General features: G+C 49.7%; 1 protein-coding gene across 1 annotated transcript in view; it reads right to left on the bottom strand.

The window, feature by feature from the left end:
• LOC117038124 (cytochrome P450 4F22) overlaps nt 1-14,739 on the bottom strand; it is a 28,666-nt gene extending 13,927 nt beyond the window's left edge. The window contains exons 1-3 of the mRNA XM_033134790.1: nt 14,465-14,739; nt 3,362-3,584; nt 43-187 (exon numbers count right to left, since the gene is read on the bottom strand). Of these exons, the coding sequence (XP_032990681.1) occupies nt 43-187; nt 3,362-3,583 (367 nt within the window). The 5' untranslated portion in view covers nt 3,584; nt 14,465-14,739. The remainder of the gene's footprint in view (nt 1-42; nt 188-3,361; nt 3,585-14,464) is intronic.
• Between the last annotated feature and the right edge of the window lie 5,707 nt (nt 14,740-20,446).

Here is a 20,446-nt window from a genome sequence, read left to right as displayed (position 1 = left end):
AGTTGAGGGTTTACCCATCACTGAGAGACCCAGCCCACGTACCTGAGGCACCCATCAAGGGCTTGATGTAGTCGGGGTGTACCAGAACCAACAGTGGCAGGACAGGTCCAACCCACACCAGGACCACATGGTGCATGCTGTCCAGCACCTTCTTCTCATCTTGGAGGCCCGTTTCATTGGGAAGATACTGCGGGGGATGGTAGGGAAGGATAGTGAGGAGATATCCAGCCCCATCTTCCCCTAGCCTTTCCCTCCTGCCACCTCCCTCGCCCTCAAAACAAGCTGAGAAGGGCTGTATGACTGCAGATAGTTGGCTGTACCTCACTGAGCCTTCCTCATCTGAAAAGTGGGGAAGAATCAACTCTCCATCTGAGGGCAGCTGAGAGGATTCCTGACATAATAAAAAGCAAGAACCCCAGCACGGGCCCTGACACAGAGCTGATGTTCAAAAAATAAAAACAGGAACAGTACACACAATAATGATAATGGCTGGCATTTATCGAGTACTGGCTCTGTTCGTAATAAGATATCACTAGTATTGTCAGATTTAACATATGCGTGTGCTTGTAGTGTCTGGCGCTGCTCTAGGCATTTTTCTTAGATTTGTGTGTTCAACCCACACAAGAACCCCAGGACAGAGTTGCTTCTATTTCCCCATTTTACTTTGTCTGAAGTTATAGATGACTAAGTGACTATCCTGGTTTGGGCTCACCAGAAGCAGGTCCTGAGACAAGGGTTCTAGGGCAAGTAGCTTATTTGTAGGGGTGATCCCAAAAAACATGGGTAAGCGAGTGGGGAAGTGAGACAGGGAGGGAAGGCAGCCAGTAAAGAGTGAGTTGTCAAGAAGGTTATCACCATGGGTAACCGGGGCTCAGTGCCACTGGGGACCTCTGGAAGACACATATCTCACAGTCAACCCACCCAAGGGTGGGGGGCTGTGCTGTTTCTACACCAGCTCACAGAGTCCCGTAGTCACTGGCTAAGCGCTCCTGGCGCTTTCACTCTCAAGCTCACAGTACATACAGGCAGCATGGGCTCTAGCTACTAGAGAAAGCCCTAGAACACAGGTACTGGTAGCCAGAGGTCAGGTCATTACACCCAGCAATGGGCCCAGAGCATATGGGCAGGCACTGGCACCATCTGTCATCATGGCAGAGCCAGGGTTTGAACACAGGCCACCCAGCTCCAAAATGCCTGCTCTTAACCAACATGCTCTATGAGGCAGAAGCACCTCAGGCTCAATGTCAGACAGATCTGAGTTCAAATCCACCCTCAACCACCGTGTGACCTCAACCACCGTGTGATCTCTCAGCCCCAAAGATCAAATCTATAATATAGGGCAGATCCATCCCTAATTCACATACTGTGAAAATTAAAGAAGAGCTCAGGTATGAAGGGGCCTAACCCAGTGCCTGGCCAGTGGTGGGGCCCAGCGATTGTCGAATGAGAGAATGAATACATGAACAAATGACTCCTGTCTGGATCCTATGCCTCCTTCTCTATCAGTCTCAGCCCTGAGCCTGTCCAGACCCAAGGGAGACCATGGCCGCACCCAGGTCTTGTGGCCCCAGGAGGTGGCTGAGTCCATGGGGTCAAGGTGAGACTGCAGAACCAGCCCTGCCAATTGCCCAGGTCACCTGGACCTAGCTACTACCTCTAGGACCACATCCAAACCAAAGGGCTTCCTGGAGTAAGGGCACTGGAGATGGGGCACGAAACATGTGTAAAAGTTTGTCTAACAGAGAAGGGTATTCTGGGCAGAGGGCACAATTTCAGCAAAGACCATGGTCGGGACTCAGAGCTTTGTTACGGGAACTGGAAGTAATTCCATGGAACTAGAGGGGAATGGTGGAACCGTGAGGAGTCTGGGGGTCAGAAATGAAAGAAGCTTGAACACCAGCTGAGGCGCTGAGACTTTCCCCAGACAGTGGTAGGGAGCCATGGAGCGTGTGTGAGTAGGGGAGGATTCAAGAATCTTTCTGGGGCCAGGATGAGGGATGGACTAGAGAGGTGAGACTGCAGGCAGGAGCCCAGGGAAGAGGCCGGGCCATGGTGCAACAGGGGAGGATAAGGCCTGAGCAGGAGTGGGAAGATGGAAAAGAGGGAGGAGATTCAGGCACAAACAAGCAAAAGTTAGTGAGTGCTGGTCCCAGAGGGATTGTTCCAAAAACTGAATAAAATAAATGTTCTTTGCACTATTGACTGGACACGCATCCTTCTTCGGAGACTCCATCCAAACAATATCTAAAATATTTCTAGAATCACTTGATACTTCCTGTCCCTGCAGGACTCAGGAGCTGAGCACATGTATCCACCATTGTGTAGCAGACTTACTGCCAAGCCTGCCCTGGACATGACTGCAGGAATTGTCAAAACAATCCCATGAGGTTATTAGGAACAATTACAGTCCCTGCATTACGGATGGGGAAACTGAGTCACAGGAGGTGAAGGAGCTTGCTCAGGATCACAGAGGCAGCAGATGGTAGATCCAGGCATCAGGTCCACACTGATGGCTGCTGCCCTGAACTACTTCTCTAAATCCACCTCCACATTCAGTATAGGGGCTCAGTGCCCTTGGGAGTCTGGCTTTCTATCCCCTGTCCTCTGACACCCTTTTAGGAAAGTCCAGCCTTTTTCATTCAGAAACTAGAGGCAGCCGAGGGAAGAGAGCTAAGAGTGCTGGAGCCATACAGCTGGGTTTGAACCCTGGCTCTGCCACTTAAGCGCTGTGTGACCTAGGGCCAGTTACTTAAGCTCTCTGAGCCTCAGTATTCTGAGGTGGGAAAATAAGGGTAGTCGTGGGACCTACCTCCTAGGATTGTCAAGAGGACTGAATGAGTTAACACTTATAAACCGCCTAGAATAATACTTGGCACGTACATGTGAAATAAGAAATGAAATGCAAGGAACGGGGTCCTGACCTGGGACCACAGCATTAAAGAGGGAGAGAGGTGGAACCATGTTGGGGTTGGGGATGGAGCTACCAAATCTGTGCCGCCCTCATCCGCCACCAGTGTCCTAGAACCTGATGAACTTCACAGGTACCTGTATTCTGAATATATCATGTCTTATTATGTGATAGGATATATCATATGAAAGGTACAGCAATAGCCTGGAATTACAGAGAAAACTTTGGAGTCAGCTCTGCCTCATCCCAGCTGTGTGACCGTGGGTAAACTGCTTCCCACCCCCACCCCCACCCCCCAGCCTCAGTCTCACTCATATCCTGTAAAGTGGGTCTGTTCATGGCTCCAACCCTGTTCTTGGGGAGATGCGAGAAGCCAGAAGTCCATCATCCTCACTGATTACCTGGGACCCGCCGAGCTCTGCCCCGCCCAGCCCACTGGCCCCCTACACACACCATGCCCAGGTGGCCCAACAGCCAGTTGCGCCGGGGCGGCTGAGGGAAGCAGCGCAGCCGGCGGCAGATGACGTAGAAGCGCCAGCAGAGCCTCAGGAACTGCAGAAGCAGGCGGAAGAGAACCAAGAGCAGGGAGAGGAGGAGCGCAGAGCCCGCATACAGGCGGAAGGCAGTCTTCTCCAGTCCCAGGAGGAGCAGCAGGTGTTCTGTGAAGGGCAGCATCCTGAGGAGACACACGGGATGCGAGTCAGTGCAGGCAGGAACCACCCTCCAGCCACATGTGTGACGTACATACAGGAGTCAGGCATTGTATGCCTGGCACACAGTAGGAGCTCAATACCTGGAAATCCCAGATGCCAAGCATACATACCTCTCCTGCCCCCAGCAGTGACCTCCAGCCAGCTGGCCAGATAGATGCACCAGTGCCCCACCATAGGCCCTCAGCCTTGACTTTGCAGGACATCCCTCCCGACTTCTCTGCCCACGCACGGTTGGCCAGAGTGCTGGAAAATTAAGACACACCCGCCCCGAAAGCAGCTCTCATCAATGACTGATGTGCATTACTGGATAAATACTCCAGCGCCTTCTCCCCTCCCATGCAATGACCCTGAGGTGTGGGTTTCACATGTGCTACCAGCGGGGTCAACGCCAGCTGCCCACAATAGAAAATGTTTCTACTAGATGCCTGCCTTCCCCATCTTCCTCTTCCTTCTCCTCCTTCTTCTCCTTCTTCCTCTTCTTTTCTAAAATACGGTGGGATTCACCCGACCTAGAATGAACTATTTCAAAGTGCACGATTCAGTGGCATCTAGCACATTCAGAGTGTTGTGCAACCATCACCTCTATCCAGTTCCAAAATGTTTTCATCACCCCAAAAGGAGACCCCGTCCTCACGAGCAGTCGCTCCCCATCCCCCGTACCTTCACCCCCTGGCAACCACTGATCTGCTTTCTGTCTCTATGGATTTGCCTGCTCTGGACATTTCATATCAATGGACTCACACACTGTGTGACCTTTTGTGTCTGGCTTCTCTCACTCAGCATCATGTTTTCAAGGTTCATCCATATTGTAGTGTGTGTCAGCGCTTCATTTATTCTGCTGAGTGACATTCCATTGTAAGCATATATCACAATTTGTTTATCCATTCATCTGTTGATGAACATCTCGGATGTTTCCACCTTTTACCTATTGAGAAATGTACTGCTATGAACCCACGTGGACAAGTATTTGTTTGAGTCCTTGTTTTCAGTTCTTTAGGGTTCATTTCCTTCTTTCTTACTGGCGTTTTCTGTGATTATGTCCCAGATAAAGCACTTGAACTCAAATCCTTGATCTAGGGTCAGCTCCTGAAGAAACCAAAACGAAGTGGGTGGGTACCAATAACACGAATAACACAGTGACCTCGGTGCCGCGCACCATGCTCCGGGATGTACGTGCTTCATCTCATGGAATCTTAAGGCAGGTCTTGGAGGAAGGTCCTATCATCCTCTCCATTTTCCAGACAATTGAAGGTCAGTTCCTCAAGTTCTAGGGAGACTGGAGCTGACAGGTCACAGGAGGCCCCACCAGAGGTCAACCTCCATCACCCTCACTTTGGGGACCCACAGAGCTCAGACACTGCCAAGGAGATTCCTGAAAATGCTGGGTCTTACTCTCATCTCTTCTTTTCTCCCAGTCCTAGCAGCCAAGGATTCCCTCCCTCTATGCTCCTACCTCCTTGGGCAACACAGACAAAGGAACCCTGAACTCCAGGTCACCTGAGTCCCAATCTCTACCCACTCCAGCCAGTGGTGCTACCCACTAGGGGCTCAGACTCACTGGCTCTTCCACTAGCCAACACCCAACCACATCAACCCCAAAGAAAACATAAAATTTCTATTGGTTACTGCATCCTGGGGAAAAAGCTGATGGATCATCACCAAATTCGGGGAGTCCCACTGGGATGGGCTGACTTAAAATGAAGATGGCATGACCATTCATTAGGAGAGCTACTACCAAAAAGGAGAATAACAAATGTTGGCGAGGATGAGGAGAAATCAGCACCCGTATGCGTTGTTGGCAGGAATGTAAAAAGGTACAGTCATGCAGTGGAAAACAGTATGGAAGTTCCTCAAAACTATTAATTAAACATAGGATTACCATATGTTCCAGCAATCCCACTTTCGGGTAGACCTCCAAAAGAAGTAAAAGTAGGGGCTCAGATATTTGTACACTCATGTCCATAGCAGCATTATTCACAGTGACCAAAAGGTGGAAGCACCCCAAGTGTCCGTGGATGGATGAATGGATAAACAAAATGTAATCCATCCATACAATGGAATATTATTCAGCCACAAAAAGGACATTCTAATACCTGCTACAGCATGGATGAACTTCGAGGACATTATGCTCGGTGAAAGAAGCCAGACACAAAGGGACAAATACTGTGTGATTCCAATGATATGAGGTCCCTAGAGGGGTCAGATTCATAAAGTAGATGGTGGGTGCCAGGGGCTGGGGGGTGGAGGGGAGGGGAGTGAGTGTTTAATGCGGACAGAGTGTCAGTTTGGGAAGATCACAAGTTCTGAAGATGGATGGGGGTGACGGCTGCACAACCGTGTGAATGTACTTAATGCCACCGAACTGTACAGTTGAAACGGTTAAGATAGTAAATGTTATTGTATTTTACCTCAATTTAAAATCTTTTTTTAAAATACAGACTTCTTTGTGCAGACGATATGCCCCCTAAAAGGTCCAGGTAGGGGCAGGGGTGGGGAATAGGCAACCTCCCAAAATGAAGCACAGAGAGAGCTCCAAGTCACGAGTCCAAGGCAGATGCTCTGAACTGGGGACACTGGTGGGCAACTGGGCTGCCTCTTGCATGGACAGCTCCAGGTGACGTGCTCGACAGGAAGAGGCCATGGGTATTTATTTCTTTACCAATTTAACAGTGGATAATGAGTCTCCCCAGCGTCGCCAAGCAGCCAGCTAGTGATTCCTACTAAGAACTGTGACCTTCCTCTAATGTTTCCACATGCCAGGCTCTTCCCCAAGTGCTCCACGTGCATTTCTCCAGCCCCCAGTTGGTGAATCATTCTTTGAGCCTGGCTATGTGTGTATCTCTGTTCTGGGCATTGGGGATATAATGGTGAGCAGGACAGGTATAGCTCAGGTCCTCGGGGGGGTGACCACCAACAGACATGATAGAGCACCATATAAAGGATTCATGAAGGAGGTAAAGGGGGGGCTGAATATTGTCCACCCCCACACCCCCCAAGAAAGACACAATGTCCTAATCCCTGGGAACCTGGGAATGTGACTATATGGCAAAGTCTTTGCAGATGGGATTAAGGATCTTGAGATGGGGAGATTACCCTGGATCATCCAGGTGGGTCCCAACAGGAATCACAGGTGTCTCTCTAAGAGAGAAGCACAGGGAGATTTGACACACAGAGGAGGAGAAGGCCACGTGAAGACGGAGGCAGAGACTGGAGTAATGTGGCCACAAGCCACGGGACACCTGGGGTCACCAGAAGCTGGAAGGGTCAGGAGAGATCCTGCCCTAGAGCCTTCGGGGGAGTGTGCACTGCTGACACCTGGATTTCAGACTTCTGGACTCCACAACTGTGTCTGTGGGGGGTGCCAATATTCAGTGTGTGGTCATTTGTTACAGCAGCCCCAGGACACAGAGTAAAAGGGTAAAGAGCAATTCTATTAGCTGAGGTGGTCCAGGAGGGCCTCTCTGGAGAGGGCGATCTGGGCAGACCCGAAGTGATGTGAAGAACATAAATCAAGTGGGCTTTGCTATTGGATGTGCACGCGCGTGCACACACACACACACACACACACCACACACATACACACAGACACACACACAGACACACACATACACCACACACAGACACACACACATACACCACACACATACACACATACACACACACATACACACACCACACACATACATACACACACACCACATACACATACACACATGCATGCACACATGCACACACATGCACACACATACACCACACACATACACATGCACCACACACACATACATACACACACATACACATACACCACACACAGACACACACACACACATACACCACACACATACACACATACACACACACATACACACGCCACACACATACACACATACACACACACAGACACACATACACCACACACATACATACACACACAGACACACACACAGACACCACACACACATACACATACACCACACACACATACACCACACACACACACACACCACATAGACACACACACCACACACATACACACACACCGCAACACACCACACACACACCAGATACACACACCACACACACATACACACATACACACACATACACACACCACATACACACACCACACATATACACCACATACACACACACCACACGCACACACCACATACACACACCACACACACACCACATACACACACCACACACATACACCACATACACACACACCACACACACCACACGCACACACCACACACACCACACCGCACACACCACACACACCACATACACACACCCCACACACACACCACACACACCACACACACACCACATACACACACACCACACACACCCCACATACACACACATACACATACACACACGCACCACACACATACACACACCACATACACACACCACACACATACACCACATACACACACACCACACGCACCACACGCACACACCACACACACCACATACACACACCCCACACACACACCACACACACCACACACACACCACATACACACACACCACACACACCCCACATACACACACATACACATACACACGCACCACACACATACACACACCACATACACACACCACACACATACACCACATACACACACACCACACACACACACGCACACACCACACACACCACACCGCACACACCACATACACACACCCCACACACACACCACACACACCACACACACACCACATACACACACACCACACACACCCCACATACACACACATACACATACACACACACACCACACACACACACACCATAAGTAGCTGGGTTCTAATCCTGACTCTTCCACTGAATGGCTGTGTGCCCTGTGCCTCAGTTTCCCCATCTGAAACTGTAAAAGATTATCTCGGCGGGGGAGGGGAGGTCCCTATCTTGTCACGCCCAAGACTCTCGAGGGGGAAGTCAATACATTCAGCCAACAGGGGGACACATGGGTCACCTGGAATCCCTGGGCACCCTGGCTGCAGTCCGGCTCCCAGCCCCCCCACCACAGTTACCTTTCTGAAGGTCTGCCTCTTCCCTGCTCTCAAGCCCTCCATGGCTCCCCACTGCCCTCGGCCTGGCATCCAAAGCCCTTTAGGAGCTGATCGCTGCCCACCCTCAGTGTCAGCCATGAAGATCCATCCCCCTTCTCAGTCTGTTTTGGACTCCTCTTCACCCAATTTGGGGTTCCTTAGAGCTTGGGCCTGGGTCGTCTCTTCTCCCTCTGTGTACACCTCCTGGGGATCTAAGCCCATCCCATGGCTGCTGTGACCCTGTCGCTGAGGTGCTTCCCATGTCTCCGTGTCCAGCTCTGAATATCCCCCACTCTGAAGGTCCAGCCATCTCCTGGGTACTTCCTTAGACCCTCAGATTCACGTCACCTCCCTCTTTCTCCCCTCATCCAATCTGTTGTCCGTTCCTGCCAGTTGTCTGTCCTCATGTTTCACAACCATTCACTTCTCTTCATCCCCATCATCCCATGTCAGGCCGCCACTGCAGGATGTTCCCCCGGGGCTCCCGAGTTCTATCCTGTCCCCCAACAGTCCATTCTCCACATAGCAGCCAGAGGGATCTTCCTAAAGTTAAATCAGATCACGACTTCCCCCAGCTCAGTATCCTCCGGTGGCTTCCCTTCACACTTCACACTCTGAACACAATTCAGAGACGTTTCTGTGAACCACAACAATGCCCTGTGTGGCCTGGCCCCTGCTGACCTTTCCAACCCTGTCTCCCAACACCCTCCCCCTTGCTCATGCAACTCCGGCTACTCCAGCTGCAGGCCAAGTTCATTTCCACCTCAGAGCCTTTGCACACTCTGTTCCTACCACAGCATGCCTTTCCGCCAGCTCAGCTCATGGTGGTTCCTCCTCTCCCAGGCCCAACTCTGCCTCGACAGTCTATTTTTCGCTACCATCAGCCACCCCCCTTCCCTCACTCTCTAAAGAGTTATTGAGCACCTGCTGTTATGTGGTGGTTTTCACAGTTATTCCTTTCATCTTCCCAGTAGCCCTCAGAGGGAGTTGGGGGACTTCTGAGTGTAGTAACAGCAAGAGCCCCACCCCCACCCAGGAAAGTCCCAGCTGATATCCTGACAAAGAAAATGTCTCCTTAAAGAATTGAAACAGGAAGAAATTGGAACAAGAGAAAGCACCAGCCCTGGAAAAGGAGACCCTGCTCTGGGTGGGTGGGTCTATGGGGAGGTCAGAGAAAAAAGTGGGTGAAGCCCTGCGCCCACCTCACAAGTGGGTAGGTGCTTGGGGAAGTCGGTTAATGGGGAGGGCCAGGGAGGGCATTTCTGAAGCCTGTGCCCACCTTACCCCCCGTGTATGCCCGGCACAGGTCTGCAGCCTTTCCTAGGACAGATATCAGCTCTGCTCCCAGCAGGAAGAACATATGCAATGGGTCCCCAACTGGCTCTCACCCTGGGAGCCTCAGTCTTCTTATCTACAAAATGGGAATAATAGTAAGAGATCCATCTGATGCTCAGGAGAAGCTCAATAAATGAGTACATTGAGGAAATCCTCTACTTTCTTCAGCTGGGTTCCCCCGTCCCCCAAACAAGAGCACTCCTGTCCAACTCCCCAAAAGAAGATGCTACAAAAAGCTTTAATGTGGTGCAGCCACTGTGGGAAACAGTCTGATGGTCCTTCACAAAGTTAAATATTGAATTACCACATGACCCAGCAATTCCACTCCTAGGCATATACCCAAAAGAATGGAAAACAGAGACTCAAGCAGATACGGGGTACAAATATTCATAGCCGCATTATTCACAATCACCAAAAGGTGGATACAACCCAAATGGCTATCAACTCATGCATGGATAAATATCATGAGGTCCATCCATACAATGAAATATTAGTCAGCCACGAAAAGGAATGAAACACTGATATATAGTACAACATGGATGGGGTGGCCCGTTAGCTCCGTTGGTTAGAGCGTGGTGACAGCAGCACAAAGGTTGCCAGTTCAATCCCCACATGGGCCACTATGAGCTTTGCCCCCCTTAAAAAAACAGCAACACTAACACTTGTCACCCCAATAAATAAATAAATAAATAAATAAATAAATAAATAAATAAATAAAACAGCAACAACAGGGGCCGGCCCGGTGGCTCAGGCGGTTGGAGCTCCATGCTCCTAACTCCGAAGGCTGCCGGTTCGATTCCCACATGGTCCAGTGGGCTCTCAACCATAAGGTTGCCAGTTCAATTCCTCGAGTCCCGCAAGGGATGGTGGGCTGCGCCCCCTGCAACTAGCAACGGCAACTGGACCTGGAGCTGAGCTGCGCCCTCCACAACTAAGACTGAAAGGACAACAACTTGACTTGGAAAAAAGTCCTGGAAGTACACACTGTTCCCCAATAAAGCCCTATTCCCCTTCCCCAATAAAATGTAAAAAAAAAAAAAAAACGAAAAACAACAACAACAACAACAAAAACCATGGATGAACCCTGAAAACATGATGCTGAGTGAAAGAACCCAGACACAAAAGGCCCATGGAACACGATCCCATGTATGATAAATGAGATGTCCAGAACAGGCAAATCCATAGAGATAGAAAGCGGATAAGAGGTTGCTCGGGGTTGGGGGAGGAGGAAGGGGAGTGACTGCTAATAACAGGGTCTCTTTTTGGGCTGATATTAATATAAATGCCGCTGAATTGTTCACTTTAAATAATTATATTAGATGAGTTTTGCCTCAATGTTCTTAAGGCAAAAAAAGTGCTTTGAGGGCTCCTGTGACATTTCTCAGGATGGCTGCCTCTGGAAGGGGCCTAGAAGAACTGGGGTAGGGGTGGAAGGGAGACTTAACTTTCACTCATCATTTTTGGGGACTTTTTTATTTTCTATACCATGAGCACTATAAATTAATTATATTAAATTAACTATAAAAATTAATGAGTTGACTATATAACCCAAAAAGTGAACTCTAATGTAAACTATAGTTAATAATAATGTGTCCATATTGGTGTATCAGCTGTAACAAACACACCACACTACTGCAAGACATTCATAACAGGAAATTGTAGGGAGCTGAGGGGGTGTGCTGGCACGCTATACTTCCAGCGTAATTTTTCTGTAAACCTAAAACTGCTCTAAAAAATAAAGTCTATTTAAAAATTAATTTGTTGAAATGAATGAAAAGGAGTTCAGATACTTTCATTGGTGGAGGAGTGTTCTGGGGCACAGGTCGTCTTCCCTTTCTTGATCTGGATGCTGATGACATGTGTGGATTCAACTTGTGAAAACTCCTGAACTGTCCAGTTCTGGGATGAGCACTTTCCTATACACATAGGACACTTCAACTTACATAAATAAAAGTAAAATGAAAGGTTGTTTGGGGACGGTATCGTCCTTTCAAATGTGCAGTTTCGACTCAAACCAGCCTGGGTTCAAATCATAACTCTGTTCCTCCCCGAGTAAGCAGCCTTGAGTGAGTCCAGTCACCACCCTCAGCTTCCATTTACCAACCTGGAAAATGGATTACTAATATCGTGTTTCCCTGAAAATAAGACCTAGCCGGACCATCAGCTCTAATGCATCTTTTGGAGCAAACATTAATATAAGATTTGGTCTTATTTTACTATAATATAAGACTGGGTATAATATAATACCAGGTCTTATATTAATTTTTGCTCCAAAAGACGCATTAGAGCTCATGGTCTGGCTAGATCTTATTTTCAGGGAAACACAGTAGCAGTACCTACCTGTTCAGGTTGTTTTGGACACTTTCAGTGAGATGAGGCTTGGCAGGAAGCATGCAAAATTTTCGCCATTATTTCTATTGGTGCTGTTACTATTTTGTAGAATTGAGAGAAATTCAAAGCTGATACTTGGGATGCCATGGGAGGCTGGAACACCCACTCCTCTCTGCATCAGCCCCCAATCTCATCCCAAACACCAGGCCTGGCACCCAGCAGCCCGCCCTGGCAGAGGTGGCCCCGCCCACCCTCCTGGGGCCTGAGTAATCTGGAGATGGAGGTGCTAGTAGCTCCAAGGCCCACGCCCATGGAGTGCTGGTTTGTCAGGTTAGCCCAGCCACCAGTCAGGGACTTGTCACACAAGGTGTGTGGGCTCCTGAGAAGGAATGCAGGACAGAGACCGTGCATGCAGGCAGAAACCACCTATCTGCCTCTCCTTGAACTACAGGCCCTGGGGCCCACCAGCAGCCTGACAGCCAAGGAGTAGCAGACTTTTCCTACTGCCCCACATCCCAGCCTTTCTCTCCACCCCATCTCATAGCCTGTAGTCAAGACAGCCTGCCTCCATCTTGGCTCATGGTTCTCCATGAACCCCTCTATGCCAAAGGGCTGCCCAAGACTCATACTCTTCCAAAGTGTCAGGCTCCAGAAGGCCTGAGCTGAGATGTCCCAAATTTCCAGAGTTCTGAGGAAGAGCTTCAGGGGCAATTCTGAGGGAAAAGCCGAGTTGGCAAATAAGCATGGGGAGGGGGGAGTCTCACTGCAGGTTTGGGCATATGGTAGGAGATCCTGACAGAAAAAGAAGTTTAAAAACCATCAGTAATCTAGATTATTCCAGGGCTGCAATCATCTCTGTGCACCATCCTGAGCAAGTGTGGCCACACTTGAATATCAGACTCGGAAAGGATTCTATAAAGCTCGGCTGTGTGACCTCAGGAGGGTGTCTGCACCTCTCTGAGCCTCAATTTCCTTCTCGGTAAGACAGGAACCATATTACCCACTTCATGGGGCTGTGATGACCACACAGCATTTTTAATGTGCTCAGCTCAGTGCTTGGCACACAGTAAGCCCTTGATCAAGCTGCTGTTGGTGCTGCCATCATATTCAGTATTGTTACCCAGCCACCTGGGATTTGCAGAATTAGGCCCAAGGCTTGCCAGAGAGGAGAGAGAGAGGGTCCCATTTTGTGAATGGCTCCTGAGTCATCCAAGCCCCTCTGCAGATACCAGCCCAGGTCATTGCCGGCCTTGAGCCCAGAGCTAATGTTACCACTTAGAAACCCAAGCTGGGCTATACACAGAGGCCGGGGCCATTGGAAAGTGCCCAGGAAGGGGTCACACAGGGCTGGTGTATTCAAATCCCAGCTTCCCCTCGGTGTCCCTGTCTCTCTCCCACCTCCAGCCTGAGACTCCCCAGCTAGTGGGCCTCAGCCACCTTGCGCGGTCCAGGCCAGCTAGCTACCCCTGGGGCAAGGGGTGAGGGCCTGGTTCCTGAGACACCAGAGAACAAGCATCTTGTCACCAGCATCCCACAAATATCAGCTGGGACCAACTGCAGGATCTCATACAACCCGCACAGCCAACTCTAAGAGCCCAGGAGGGCATCCTATTTTCACAGAGAGGCACTCTGAGGTGCTGCGCCTGCCACGGTTGGGTTAGAGGGACCAGAAGGCAGCCGGACCACAAGCGTAGTCCATTGGTGGGACGCACAGCCTCCCCTTTAAGACAATGAAATTACAAGTGACTGGAATCAGCCCTAATGAGGCAGGGCTGGGCTTGGATCCCTCTGTGATGTCCTGGTGGGTGGGGGTCTTCTTGGGACCCCCAGCCATCACGGACACCCAGAAAAAAGGATACACCCAGGACTCCTGGGCGCGCACAGAAAAATCTGCGTTCATACACAGCGACCGTCGGGGACACAACCAACCATATCCCCCAACCGGAGTAGCCCGATCCTGGGTCCGGGTGATTCGCAGGACGGCTGAGCGCAGACCCTCGCAACTGCCCTGTCAGCCCCAGAGCCGGAGCTCGTCAGGTTTCAGTGCAGAATGCGCTCGGGTTACGCCCCCCTCTGCCAGCACCCATCCCGCCACCCCACGGGGTACACTTACCCCGCGGGTCTCGGCCTCCGACCCTCAATCCAGATCCGACCGGGCCGCCACCTCGACTCTGACCGCGAGGTCCCTAGGCACGGGTCTTTAACCCCACCCGGCAGTGCTGCGAGGCCCGCCCCCGGCCCGCCCCCGGCTTCGCCGGCCACTGGGCGGGGACTGAGGCGCGGCCTCCAGAGACGCGGAGAGTGAGAGACAGAGGCTGGGAGGACTCGAGAGTGACGGAAAGGAAAAGACACAGAGAGACAGTCAAAAGGGACATGCGGAGAGACAAAGACTGGGACACCCAGAAACTGCAAACGCCGGGCTCCTTCTCCCCCGACCCCGCCCTCCCCTGCCTGGCTCCCATTAGCGACCAGATCCTCCTCCTACCTTCCTGCCTTGACACTCTTCTCCCACACTAACACTTCTCGCGGCCCCCACTTCAGGGCCTGCTCCCAAGCTTGGACAGGAATCCCTAAGCCAGCACCCCTGACTCCCCACTGGCCCCCAGGAGCTTCCCCAGGGATTCTGATTCCACCTGCCCTTGGGAACCAGCCCTTCTGTTCCCTCTGGATCCTGGGTCCAATCCAATCTGCAGCCAGTAGCAGCCTCTCCCTCCAGGAAGACCTCTGGCCTCAACAAGCAGCAGACTCTGGTTCTGCTCCTCCCTCCCCACCCACCCACTGCCAGCCACTTTGTCCCTCTCACTAGGATGTTGTCCTTGGCCAGCCCATCTGCTCCGGACATGCCCAGACAGGGTCAGCCCAGCCTCCAGAGTGGAGACAGAGATATAATCCTTGGGTCAGTGAGTGGGTGGGTGACTGATCTGGGCAAGTGGGCAGACAGATGGGAGGAGTCACAGCTGGCCTCTGGTTCCCCACCATCTCCCCAGAGCTGAGCAAACCAGAAGCCCAGGAAATATGTCAAAGGGGCAAAAAAGCCACAGGAGACTAGAGAGAGCAAAGACTCCAGTCATTATTGCAGGCCCATCTGGGGAAATTGAGGCATAGGCTGCAGGCTCAAAGAGAGGCATGAATTCCCCCAGTTCAGGCAGGGGTCAGACACTGTGAAGCCCGAAGTTAGGAGAAAACAATGAGTTCCAAAGTTAAAACCATAGTAAACCATAAAGAAGCTGAAGAAAGGCAAGGCAGCAGAGATATATTCCCTCAGGATGGCTATTCCAAAGCCAAAAATAAATTCTGGATGCAGTGATAGATTTAGTGCCTGGCAGGTGAGCCAGTCCTGGCTTTGCAGGCAACCAGGTGGGAGGTCTGACTGGTTAGCCTGGAGGATGGGGCTGGTTAGCCTGGTGGATGGGGCTGAGGGGTAGAGCTGGTCCAGAGCAGTGCTGAACTCTCTCAGAGAACAGAGCCTGGGGGCCAAGGCCAAATGCAAAGCGATGTGCGCAGTGGTTAAAGCATGGACTCTGGAAGCAGTGGGCCTCTGTTGTATACTCACTGTGAACCTCGGAAAGTTGTTGTAATGCTTTAAGACAATGGTTCTCACCCAAGGCAATTCTGCCCCCCAGGAGACATTGGGCAATGTCTGGAGACGTGTCAGGTCAGACTTGGGGGTGGGGGTGCTATGGCATCTCGTGGGTAGAGGCCAGGGATGCTGCTAAAAACCCTACAATGCACAGGACAGCCTCTCACAACAGGTTGTAATCCTGCCCCAGATGTCAACAGTGCCGAAGTTGAGAAACCCTGCTTCAAGATGTGGGGAACACGTCTGTATTTTACAACATAGTAAGTGCTGAGTTCTATTCATAAGCACCATATAGCTTCCAGACTTCTCCCTCATTGGCAAATCCTGATTGCTAACTCCATGCTCTGCGTGCCCCAGTTCAGAGAAAGCAGTGGCTTCTCAACCCATCCAGTCAGTCAGTCAAGTGCAATCAGTCAGGCAAGTCTTCTGGTTAGCCTGGCTCTGTCTCCCCGAGACTAGGGTCTCTAGGATCAGCTGGGGTGGGGCTGGGCAGTGCTCAGCTCAACATAAATCTGTGCCACAGTGGAGTACCCACTGTGCTCCAAGCATGGGAATATGGCAGAGAATAAAGACAGACCAAGTCCCTGGACTCGTGGAACCGAGACTCAAGTGAGGAAAGCAGAAAATAAACACATCCATCAGGAAATTGCCACCAGTGAAGGGATCTAACATAGAGTCTTGCTGTGGGGTGGGGGGTTGGTATTTGAGGTTGGGTGTCAGGTACCTTCCCCACCAAAACCTGAATAATGATGATAAATGTTGAATCATATTGTACACTCTAAATGTACAAGGTCTGGCAATTAAGCTTGTGAACTCATCCTAGAAAAAGTGCTACATACCTCATTGCTGAATATCACTACGGTCACCTTCGAAGTACTCCCCTTGGGAAGCTGTGCACCGACACTAGCGCCTAGTCCACCCTTTAAAGCAATTTTGGAACTCTTTTTCTCAAATGGCCATCAGAGCTGTCATCGTATTACCCCTGATGTCCTGAATGGCATCAAAATATCTTCCTTTTAATATTTCCTTTATTTTGGGGTAAAAAAAGAAGTCATTGGGGACCAGATCAGGTGTGTAGGGAGGGTGTTCCAATACAGTTATTTGTTTATTGGCTAAAAACTCCCTCACAGACAGTGCCGTGAGAGCTGGTGCATTGTCGTGATGCAAGAGCCATGAATTGTTGGCAAAAAGTTCAGGTCGTTTCGTCTGACTTTTTCATGCAAACTTTTCAGCACTTCCAAATAGTAAACTTGGTTAACTGTTTGTCCAGTTGGTACAAATTCATAATGAATAATCCCTCTGATATCAAAAACGGTTAGCAACATCGTTTTGACTCTTGATTTGGACTGATGGAAATTTTTGGTCATGGAGCATTGGCTGACTTCCATTGTGCACTTTGACCCTTTGTTTCAGGGTCATATTGGTACACCCATGTTTCATCACCAGTGATAACATGGCCCCAAACATTATCTTGCCTCTCCAAAAGGTTTTGGCAAACTTTGACTCTCCTTTGCTTTTGTTCATCAATGAGCTCCTTCAGAACCATTTTTGCACACACCTTTCTCATGCCAAGATTTTCAGTTAAGATTTTCCTAATGGTGTCTCTATCGATGTTTACTTGGTCTACTATGCTTCTCACAGTCAGCTGACAATTTTCACACACAATTCCATGAATTTTTGCAATGTTTTTGTCAGTTCTGCTCATTACTGGCCGCCCTGACTTCTCTTCATCAGTGACGCGTTCTCTCCCCTCAGAAAAACGTTTAATCCATTTGTACACTGCCATTTTATTCATGGCATTATCACCATAAACTTGGATTAACATGTCCCTGATGTCAGTTCCACTCTTACCACGTTTAGCAAGAAATTTAACATCTGTTCATTGCTCTAAGTCAAGCTCAGACATTCTCACGACAGCACACAAAAACATGCAACAATGATAACGAACACCACTCAGCAAGACACTGCCACATGTAGACATGAACACAGCTGTGAGACACTGATATACCACGGCTATGAAACCTTATCGAGGTACAAATCTTACTGAGCGGTTTGTACAGTGCTGCCAATGTTAGCACACGGTGGCAAGTTCGTGAACTTAATTGTCAGACCTCTTACATAATTTTTATTTGTCAGTTGTACCTCAATAAAGCTGGGAGGAAAAGAATACATGTAGGATGGATGGGTGGATGGATAGATGGATGAATGGATGGATGGGTGGATGAATTTTCACAAGTCTGAACCTCACAGAAAATACTCTGGCTGTTTCCCAAAGTCTGGTGCAAGAATTCTTAGCTGTTACGCACAATAATTTTAGATGGCACATGGAGGAACATTTTCTATTCATTTTCTATTTTCTATTTATGTTAAATGAGAGGTTTGGTTTGATGAATAAAGCAAAAAATATACTTGACCTGTACATTAAATCCACAGTCTTGTGGGTATAATAGTGACATAAATTTTGCTTTAAAATAAATAGTGCTTAAAAGGCAGACCACTGAAAGAAAACTATTAATTAATAGAAACATAATACATAGAGGGGGCAAAAATGGTCACAGAAGATTGTGAATGGCTGAAATTTCAGAATCAGACACCATCTTGTCTGGATTAAGAAGGTGGAGCAGGAGGCTCAAGACCTCTAAGTTTGAGTTTTGGAAATGTTAGGGCAGCAATCTTCCCCAAATTCCAGAAAACAAGAAGTAGAGGATTCAACACTTAAAGGAGAAAATGTTAAAACAAGTATAAGACACCTCCCTTGCCCCAGCTGGTGGTAACCTTGGACGCTTCATTTCAATAATGTTCCCTCATTAGGTGCTGGACCCTCAGCAAGGGTGAGAGGGGGTGGTGTTTCCAGGTGAAGAAGAAGCAATACAAATAATTGAAGCTTTGCTGCTTGGAGGAGGCAGAAGGGAGGCCAGGGAAGGCTACGTGAAGGATGTGACATCTGAGCAGGGACTTCAGGGAGGGGTTGGATTTCAACAGGTGCAGGAGAGGGGGTGGGGCTTAGGCGCAGAGAAACCTGAGGGTGTGGTTGGGCAGGTGGCTTTCCCTGGCCTTGGGGTGTGAGAAGGGAAGAGGCTGGAGAGGTACAGGGGTGGATGTGAAGGGCCTTGGAGACCAGTCCCAGTGGTTAAGGCTTGATCTGGTGGGCAATAGAGAGCCACAGATGGTGCTTGAGCAAGAGAGGTGCTCCCTTTGTATTGGTTTGTTTGAAAGCATGTTGGAGTTTATTTTATTTTTTTTAGGGGTATGGATTTTTTTAAGGATGTAGGGGATATACACATTGGTGACTAGCTGGATACGGGGCTCCAGGGGGCAGGAGGAGGAAAGAAGAGGTTGTCAGCCCAGCTTCTCTGCCCTCAGAGAGATGGAGACAAGAAAAGAGAAACAAGTTGAAGGGCTGGGGATGAGGAGATACTGAGAGTGAGCTTCCTGGCCATGTGACTTTGGGAAAGTCATGTGACCACTGTGGACCCCCCATCCTGTACAGATAAAATAGAGGAGATGACCACAAGATGAAGTAATGGCTACAGAGTGCTCAGCCCCATGCTTGGCGCAGAGCTTGGACTGGACAAACTTCAGCACTTCAAGTTTGTGGTTTGATTTGTGCTATCCTAGCGGTTCTCAACCAGGGCGGATTTTCCCCCCAGGGGACATCTGGCAGTGTCCACAGATACTTCGGTTGTCACACTGTGGAGTGGGAGATGAGAAATCTAGTCGGCAGAGGCCAGGAATGCTATTAAACACCCTACAACGCACAAGACAACCCCACCCCAAAGGATGATCCTGCCCCAGATGTCAACAATGCCAAGGTTGGGACACTCTGGGTTACCCTGAGTCGAAAAGGCCCGTGGGCCACTCAGGGAGACACCCATGAGGCATCCGGGCACATCTTGAGAAGTGTGTCTGTGAGTCACCTGTATTGCGAAGACAATGGATGCCCTGGAGTAGGTCAGTACAGGTCACGCAGGGAGGGAGGGAGACAGAGCAGAGGGTGGGGAGACAGAAGCTGCATTTAAAGAGAGGACAGGCAGAGGCACAGCACTGGAGGTGGAGATAGCCATGTCTGGGAGGTTGAGGAAGAGTGGTAATAGGTACCATTACATGTGCCCAGTTGTCAAAGAGCCTAGGCTCCAGGAGGGGACAGGGCTATGTGGTTAGTAGGTCACCAGAGTCCTCAGCCTGGCAGTGGCCAAGGTCTCAGTGAACTAAGGTCAAAGGGAGAGGATAAGAAGTGGAGGTGGTGGCTTGATTAGGAAGATGGTACCAGAAAGACATCTGGAAGTGGATAAAGACAGAGCGTGGTGAGGGTGAGGGAAGGGCTTTTCCTGGGGCTCCAGCAGCTAATGGCAGACTTTTATGGGAAGAGATAAAAAGAAGAGAGATCTTGTCATACACTGCTGATGGGGATGTAAAATAGTCTAGCCTCAGTGGAAAACAGTTTGGTGGTTCCTCAAAAACCGAAACATAAAATTACCATATGACCCAGCAATTCCACTCCTAGTACATACCCAA

This window comes from Rhinolophus ferrumequinum, chromosome 18, assembly GCF_004115265.2.
Source record: "Rhinolophus ferrumequinum isolate MPI-CBG mRhiFer1 chromosome 18, mRhiFer1_v1.p, whole genome shotgun sequence".
NCBI classification, from domain to species: domain Eukaryota; kingdom Metazoa; phylum Chordata; class Mammalia; order Chiroptera; family Rhinolophidae; genus Rhinolophus; species Rhinolophus ferrumequinum.
Note: the sequence above shows the minus strand (reverse complement) of the source record. Positions and strands in the feature narration are given on the sequence as shown.